The following is a 9,173-nucleotide window of genomic DNA, read 5'->3' as shown; positions in this document are numbered from 1 at the left end:
CTTTCCCGGGTATGGTTGCTCATAGGAAAGGTGGTTGTGGTCCCTGCCGTCATTGCCATAGTAACAGAAACTAGAAAAACACAGAGACACAAATTACTCAATAGAAAGAAAACTTTCTATCCCTTTTAACAAACTCTAGAAATGGTTTCATTTCTACTAGGCAACAACATTTTACCCTAACAGTTAAGACATTCAAATGAAACTCAAATCCCTGTAGGAACCAGGCAGGAAACAAAAATGTATGAATCAAGCCAGGTGACAACATGGAAGTTTTATGGCTTTTCCTGAACAATGTCTGTCTACTTAAAGCCAACTTTTAAAAACCACTGAGCCAGCCAAACAAAGGGCTGGTTTAAAGAAGATAATGTGGGGACTTCCCTGGCGGTCCAGTGGTTAAGACTCCGCACTTCCACTGTAGGGGGCACGGGTTCGATCCCTGGTCGGGGAACTAAGATCCCACATGCCACGTGGTGTGACCAAAAAAAGATAACGTGGACAATTAGACAAGATAAGGAATGTAAGACTGAACTCTGGTGGCTGCTATAGGTGGGCACTGACCCTAAGAGACTTGCCTACCATAGTCCACATCTAGAACAAAAAAAAAAAAAACCCCACAAAAAACAAACAAAAAACCTAGAATGGTTCCATACTTTAAAGAGGCTTTTGATTATCTGGATGGGAATCATAACAGACTATCCTAGAGGAGATCCAGATTGCCAGGGTGACCATCCAACGTTGCATTCTTAGCTGAAAAGTATTCTTCCAAATCTGCCACCTATTCCCCAACACCTACCTCTCCTTAACTACATAAAGACACAGAGCCCTGGATATCGACCTCAACTGGGCTATACCCCAGGGATAATGGAATGAACCAAAGACCTTTCTCGTTCTTCATGTGAAACAAGTCAAATACAGGTTGAAAGTAAACAATTTAACTATGGCAAACTCCCAGTTCCACTGTTGTCTTAGTGGGTTTATACCTCAATTTACTGCTTGAGCCTCATTATGTCTATTATTTTAACATCATAAACTTGTTCCTCTGCTGACTACTATAAATCTTTTTTTTTTTTTTTTTTTTGCAGTACGTGGGCCTCTCACTGTTGTGGCCTCTCCCATTGCGGAGCACAGGCTCCGGACGCGCAGGCTCAGCGGCCATGGCTCACGGGCCCAGCCGCTCCGCGGCATGTGGGATCTTCCCAGACTGGGGCACGAACCTGTGTTCCCTGCATCGGCAGGCGGACTCTCAACCACTGCGCCACCAGGGGAGACCCTATAAATCTTTTTATAACAAGAAGCTGATGACATTACTTGTTTAAATTGTTCATGGCATGTACAGCAAGTCAAATTAGCTTAGCAAGATAAAGACAACCCACAAATGCGGAGTGCTGGTATCTAACAGAAACCTGATGAGAGTTCCTTCATTAATTTCCCCCTTTTCTTGCCTGAGGATTTAAGGCAGTGGCACCCCTAGGCATGACTGCATTTCTTCCTCACAGAAGCCTGGTAAAGAAAGGAAGGGAAGCTTGGACAAGTCACACAGCTGGTGTGCTGCAGAGTCCAGCCCCGCCCGAGTGCTATCTCCAGCTGCCTTTCTGGCCTTATCTGCGGCCCTTCCTCACCACTCACTCCTCTCCCAACATACTTGGCCCTTTCATGGCTCCAAGCCCTCACATGGCCTATTCCTGAACCAGTTACGTCCTACACTCTGTTTGCAGGCATCCTGCTGATCCTTTACAGCCCAGTTTGTCTGAAGCCTTACTGCAGTGACTTCTCTAAGGTTCCCTGCCAGAAGAGACATCGATGGACCAGAAAGGGCCAAACAGCATTCTTTCAAGCGTGCTCTCTACCATTTGTAACAAATACTCCCAGGACTGCTGCTGATCACTTCACCTGCCTATCCCCCTAAACTAGGAACACCTCTGGGCAAGAACTTTTTCTGAATCATTTTTGAGCGTTCACCTTGATAGCACCGTAATGGACACACAGTAGGCATTAGTGAGTGAAGGAGTCCACCTATCAAATGGAGGAGGGGGAGGGGGCGGTGTGGGAGGAGGGTTGGAAAAATTAGCAAAAACTGCCCATAAAGGTTGGCAACTGTGGAAGACGAAACTTACTGAACCTTGGAGTCAGATATTTAGAGATCTAATCCAGGTCCTGCTGCTAACTGATCACATGGTCTTATTCAAATCACTAGAATGCTCTGAACTCAAGTCACTTTCCGGCCCAGACAGGAATTACAGTACTTGCTCTGCCTCGTTCACAAGGCCTACTCTAAGGCCATCTGAGATAATATAACATAGAAATTATACAAATGTAAGACATTATTTTAGGCATCTAGTTTAATTTTTTAATGTGCTTTAATGATAGTGAGCATTATTTTTTAAACAGTAATAAAAATAAGCTCAAGAATTATTCTGGCCAAGTGATTTTCAAGCACTAAGCTTGGAATGCTACCTAAGGCAATGCTGCCATACCATCTTCGGAAATCTCACCTGGGTTCGTGTTTTATGTTTCAGGATCAGATGCAGAAAAGTCAAGGAAAGGAAAAGAGGGAATGGGATTGTATATAGCAAACAACCCAAATCGTGTTTGCTAATTGGGATTTGGGGATTTGGTGAGGAGAGGGGAGCTGGGAGGATGGACTAGAGGTGGAGGAATTCAAATAAATTTAGGAAATCCAGATTATACAAAGTTTCTTACTGCAAGACTTCCTGGCATCATTAATATGTATCCTGAATCCTCAAAAGAGGGTTAGGTATACATTTGCAATAGTATTCTAGGGAGCCTCTTAGGCATATAAAATTTAAATTTATAGATAGTTATCTTTAAACACTGGTAAAAAAGTGCCTGCTACTTTTTTCAATATCTGGGGGAGGGGGACTGAGAAACTCCAACAAAGAGTAATTAATACCTAGAAATTTTAGAATGCTTTCTGATTTGTCCAGAGTATCTGTAGCTGATAGAGAATTTTCAGATTGGTTTGCCAATTTGCAGGAGGAAAAAAGGTCAAGACCCAACTATAGTTGTCTATAGTTTCCTTTCAAAAAGTGAATGATGAAAAGACTAACACACAAAACCAAGCCCCTTGAAAAAAAAGCACAAAGAAATAACATATCAGTAATATTTGTAGAAGTTGGAAAGAAAGATGTATGATGAACTCAGGGTGTGGCCTTGGAAGGCAGCTGACACGCTGCTCTGCTCTGTCTGACAAGAAGCAAGGTCTGGCCTTCAGCTGCCAGCGTCCCAGGACAAGGGAATTCTGGAAGCTCCTTTATCCTCGACCAAGTTCACAAGAGACTGATACACAAGACGTAATGGCAATTTGCTGACTCAAACAATAAGAAACTGAGGAACACGAAACAGATATTTGTATCTCTGGGAAAATGTGCTCCATCCTTGTAGACAAGCTGAATGTACAGACTGAAGAAGACTGCTTGGTAAGCATGGCATCAAAACAGAGAACTGTTATGCAATTTAACTGTTTAATGGCATAAGGATAAGGTGGAATCTTAAAAAAAAAAAAAAAAGATCGATTGCTATCCTGCCCAGGACACCTCTGCCCACTTCAAAGTGGCTAGAGGAGATGGCCAATATTAAGCCCTGCTACTGACTGGGCTTTTCCAGATGATGCAAAATTGGGGGGGCTAGCAGTGGGCAGAAATATTACTGAGAAAAACATCGGGGGAAATTTTTGTGAAACATAAAAAGTTAGGGAATTGAAAACAATTCCAAACTACAGAAATTGTTTGCATTAACAGTACAGAAATAAATATGAAATTGTTTTAGATAAAGATTTTTGAACCTGAGGTCTTTATAAAAGAGGGGTAAAGAGAAGATCAGGTTTTTCCATTATAAAGACGTAATGAGTTTATAACTCCAAGATTCAGAAGTGGATATCGAATAATGAAAAACAACTTCCAAACACTGTATAATTTAACCATCATCACTATGGTCTTTCCATTCTAGTTATACATACATACAAGTGTGCAAGCCTTGTTTAAAAACCAAATCAGAGCAAAACCTATGTCTATTCATCTTTGTAACAAAAGTATTACAGCACCTGGCAAAGTGCTGAGCACAGTAGGCATTCTGTAAATGACAGTGAGTAACTGAACTCAAGTTTAATGGATTTTAAATTATATATGTCCCATATCTAATAATTTCCTTTGGATTAAAAACTACAGAATTACTTACTGTTATGTTAAGCTTCAGAGAGACAAATCCTACTTGAGAGATACAACTACAGTAAAAGCCAAAAATCCCACCCTTAGTCTTGACTGAATAACATCTTTTAGAGATTAGCTTTAAAAAAACAAGAAAAAATTATTATTCTCTAACCAGACACAAATAGGCTTTATAAAATTCAAATTAAACGTAACTAAGAACAGAAGTGACCAAATTATTAAAAAGAATGGTCTGGATGACTGGCACTTATTATACTGCAGATTTATTCCTCTAATGGATTTCACACTGTTCTTTGTCTTTTACTAAAGCCCTTTCTTTAGCCAGAAAAAGAACAGGATGCAATTTGCAAGTCTAGAATTCCTGGACTGATAAAAACAACACTAGGTGCCCTTAGATTTCCTGTTCATGTGTTTTCTCCAGACTCCCCTGTTCATTAATGGAGACTCTACCAATCGTTGAGTCCAGCATTCTTTCGTGTTTATCAAGCCTGGGGAAAGGAGATAACAAATCTGGCACTCAGGCCATCTATAAATACATGTAGTGTCTCCAGCATTTGCCATCACACTTCTAAAATAGGAAAACAGAGCTGCTTTACCTGACTGGTAAAACACTATTTAACCGATGATTTCACCTTAGTTTCCTCATACTATATTTCAGAGTATCATTAATGCCTTGGAGTATAAAAATTTTCCTAGATTCATCATTAGTTGCCACCATAGTGTCCTAGGCTGCAACAGGTCCTCAGGTTGGACACTGTGTCTGCTGGGTCCCTTATGATAACAGAGGAGCCACAGCTTCCTTCGTCTATGAGGTACAATCCGAAGAGCAAGAAATTCACAGTCAGGTGAGAGTTCAAGTCCCAGCACTAACTTTTACTAGTTGTATTATTTCCAACCAACATTTACTGCAGATATACACTAATCTTCCAGCACTGCACAAAGTACTAAGAATGATAAAATACAGTCCCTGCCCTTAGGGAGTTCACAATCCTACGGGGACACAAGGGAAACTCAAGGAAAAGTGTAGTCAGAGGTTTAAGAGAGGAGGAGATGCCTGAATTGAATCTTGGTGGTGGGTTGGGAAGGATAAGAGTTCACAAGTCAGACGGCCAGGGCAGAAGAGGAAGAGGTGAAAGGGCATGAAATCAACTGACACACTTGAGTGTAGAGAAGGGCTTGAGTATACATTTGGTGAAACAGCCAAAGATGAAGGTGGAAAGTCAGTTAGGAATCATGTTAAAATACCTTTTATGCCATGTTAAAAAATTATCCTGAGTAGAAATGGGAGTCATTTAAGGGTTTTAATTAAGTGAAGAACTAATAGCCAATAAAGAACATTAATTGAGTGCGTACCCCAGTACAAGAACTTTTCTAAAAATGTTACATGTTTTAATACTTTTAATCCGCCTAACCACCCCTAAAATTCTATCTGATTGGCACTTCGGATAGATTATGCTAGCAAAGGGAAGATGGCAAGAAGGCTGGGAGTACACTAGACTGGAGGAGTGTAAATCAGGTTAGGGGACTCAGTAATAAACACTCAGGGGTTACAAACTGGTGGCCTGCAGCCATATTTTGTGTGACTTGCACTATGATTCAGACATTAGAAGATTTCACGTAAAAATCCAGATTTCTGGTTCCTCTCCAAAAATCAAGTCTGTCAAATTTGAGCCCATATTCCTGCCTGCAAATAGGCAGCAAGGACAGAAGAAGCAGGCCCCTTGCAAGCCCGCATCCTGCCAGAGTCTGCCAACTTTCTTCCCTCGGGCCCAGCCTCCTTCACTCCTTGCATAACCTGCCTGCTTCCGTTAGCATTTGAGATTCCAATCCTGGTTTAGTGCAGAATAATAAGGGCCCAATTTCACACAGTAGCAGAAGAGATTAAAAGAAGGGCTCAGATACTCAACTGAAAACACTGAAATCTATAATTCAATTTCAGATTTGGATGACTGGGTAAATGTTGATATCATTAGTAAGAATAGGAAGCATAAGAGCTAACAGTGGGGAAAGGAAATAAGTTCAAGGCTGATCCTGAGTTATTTCACCAGCCACAGGATCCATGTCTCTAAAATGGATATAAACCATGCCAGCCTTATAGAATGGATGTGATGCTCCAATGATGGCAGAACACAGTGATGAAGGCCCAGACGCTAGGTCTGAATTTTGGCTCAAACACTCACTGGCTGTGTGAGTTTAGGCAAATTACTTAAACTTTCTGTGCTTCAGTTTCCTGTGGACTAAAATAAAGATAATGATGGCCAACTTGTGTACATGCTTATTATGTTAATGCAAGCCTTACAAGAATTATGGAAGTTAATATTTATAAAGGACTTAGAACGGTGCCTAGTACAGAGCAATGTCATGTGTTTGATAAATCAATATATAAATGAGAAAATATTTTAAACACATCCGGCTCATATTAAATGCACAAAAATGATGAATTTTCTTCCCTTCCTTACCCAATCCTCCTGCTCATTCTTCCTTCCTTGAGCTGCTATCCTAGTAAGTTAGTTTGTAAATTTATTCTCTAGTGGATATTCTCTATCTCTTCTAGTCTTCAAACTTACTTGATTTGAAAATTTAGAGTGCTTTTAGTGGAGAAAGAAATGTATCAAAAAGTACTTATCCGTTTTCTAAATAGAAAGACTTGAAATACAGAAAAACAAAAAAACAACAACAAAAGCTTTCAGTAGAAGTCTTACTAGAAGTTAGTAGTGATTTGGGGCTATAACTAGGACAGGAGAAGGTGTTGCAGAGAAAAACTAATCACTCCTCTTGCAAGATGGAGAAATTCTCCTGAGACAACAGATATCCACTCTACTTATAATCTATTTACTGTGTTTAGTGCCAAGAGCTTTTGTTTTTCATTAGTTAATGTGACTCTCTCCATCTGGTGTGTGTCCTGTTCACTAGACCAGAGGAGCGAATTCATACAGACGGTTGTCCTGGCTTTCTATGTGTCATAAGCCTGGTGGTGATGGCACAGTGGTGCTGAAATCAACATTACCATTTTTATTTACAAACCTGTTTTACAAAGAGGCATTTCCCCTGCTGACCAAAATATAGTTCAAAGGTTGAGCTCCCAAAAGCTTATTTAGCTATAGTAATACTGTTAATAGCAGACTATTTAAGTATGTTGATCCAAATAATTACTAAAAATCCCTCTGCACACTGTTTTTTTTAACTTGAGAAGGGAAAGTGTTTATGAAGTAAATGTAAACAATTAAGCTAAATTAAACTGAATTAAATTTGCCAAACAAAGTAGTAGTAACTTTATCTAAAAAGTGGCCTGCTTACAGATCTTAATGTTTAGGTAAGGCAGTACCCCATTTTTCTCAAAAATATTCAGAAAGAAGCCATCTATTCTTAAATATATCTACAAAATTAAATTTTCTATCATTATAGCTGTCTAGTAATGCATTAGATCTTGCCTGCAAAAGATGCTCAGCTCAATCTACCAAGTCATAGTGAACTTAAAAAAATAAACTGGGTCTTCCCTGGTGGCGCAATGGTTGAGAATCCGCCTGCCAATGCAGGGGACATGGGTTCGAGCCCTGGTCCAGGAAGATCCACATGCCGCGGAGCAACTAAGCCCGTGCCCCACAACTACTAAGCCTGCGCTCTAGAGCCCAGGAGCCACAACTACTGAAGCCCGCGCGCCTAGAGCCTGTGCTCCACAACAAGAGAAGCCACCGCAATGAGAAGGCCGCACACTGCAATGAAGAGTAGCCCCCGCTCGCCGCAACTAGAGAAAGCCCGCACGCAGCAACGAAGACCCAACACAGCCAAAAATAAATAAATCTTTTTTTTTTAATTTTAAAAATAAACAAATAAAAACTAAACTACCTCAGCTGAAATGCTGAACAACTTAGATACTGATAATTTAGCACCAGAATGGTAAAACAAACAAACTTTTAGATAGTAGAGGCATCCCTAAAATAATTTTAGATCAAGTTCTATTAATTGGTACCCTCATCAACACACACAGGAACATAATCGCCTTTATTAGACTAAAAGAGGAAAAAAAAAATCACAATTTGCAAGGCAAGAAGTGGGGGGCATGGGGGGAAGGGGGGAGGGGGAGAGTAAGGGAGGACCAGAGTGAGGACTTCAAAGCTATTTGTAATGCAGAATTATGCAGCAGCAAAACAACAAAAATAACATGGGAAAAAACAAGGATTAATAGATTATAACTATAAAAATATATCCTTATTTATTAATATTTTATTTACATATAGAATTCATATATGTAGAAATTATAGAATTTACAAACATGAAGTTAGTAGCCTAGAGAAGTTCTTGGAGAGCGAGAGAGCGTGAGAGGGAGTGAGGGGTTACGAGTGATCTGGAGCCTTCTGGGCTCCCAGACTTAAGCTGTTGCTCTGAATTGGGAGGTGGAGGAGTAAGATGAACAAAGACGTTGAATGCACCAAGAGAACTACCCCTCCCTGCGCCTTGTCAGATGGCACGCTCCCATCTACTTCCAATACCCAACAACATGAGTTTTCTGTTTTTCGCCTCTGTTATAAAGAATATGGGTCACTGAAAGTAAGACAATGATTTTCTAAATAAAGTGTTCAATTTGAAGGTTAAAATTTATGCTTTAAAAGGTTAGTTTTAAAGATAGACATTTAGAAATGGAAAAATAATCCTGTTCACAAAAGTAGCAAGGAGGAGGAGACAGAGAACAACATTCATAAAATCCCTGGAATAACCTTGATCCAAAACAAAACAAACAAACAAAAAACTGTTGGCCTTTTTTTTTTTTTTGCGTTACGCGGGCCTCTCACTGCTGTGGCCTCTCCCATTGAGGAGCACAGGCTCTGGACGCGCAGGCTCAGCGGCAATGGCTCACGGGCCCAGCCACTCAGCGTCATGTGGGATCTTCCCGGACCGGGGCACAAACCCGCGTCCCCTGCATCGGCAGGCGGACTCTCAACCACTGCGCCACCAGGGAAGGCCCTGTTGGCCTTTTAATGAAGAAATCTC

The 9,173-nt window shown here is 40.6% G+C and overlaps 1 protein-coding gene across 1 annotated transcript in view; it reads right to left on the bottom strand.

Moving 5' to 3' along the window:
- Positions 1-62, bottom strand: part of STK38L (serine/threonine kinase 38 like) — a 24,953-nt gene extending 24,891 nt beyond the window's left edge. The window contains exon 1 of the mRNA XM_007446292.1: positions 3-62. Coding sequence (XP_007446354.1) covers positions 3-59 — 57 coding nt within the window. The 5' untranslated portion in view covers positions 60-62. The remainder of the gene's footprint in view (positions 1-2) is intronic.
- Between the last annotated feature and the right edge of the window lie 9,111 nt (positions 63-9,173).

The sequence above is a fragment of the Lipotes vexillifer genome, unplaced genomic scaffold, assembly GCF_000442215.2.
Source record: "Lipotes vexillifer unplaced genomic scaffold, Lipotes_vexillifer_v1.1 scaffold477, whole genome shotgun sequence".
Classification (NCBI taxonomy): Eukaryota; Metazoa; Chordata; class Mammalia; order Artiodactyla; family Lipotidae; genus Lipotes; species Lipotes vexillifer.
Note: the sequence above shows the minus strand (reverse complement) of the source record. Positions and strands in the feature narration are given on the sequence as shown.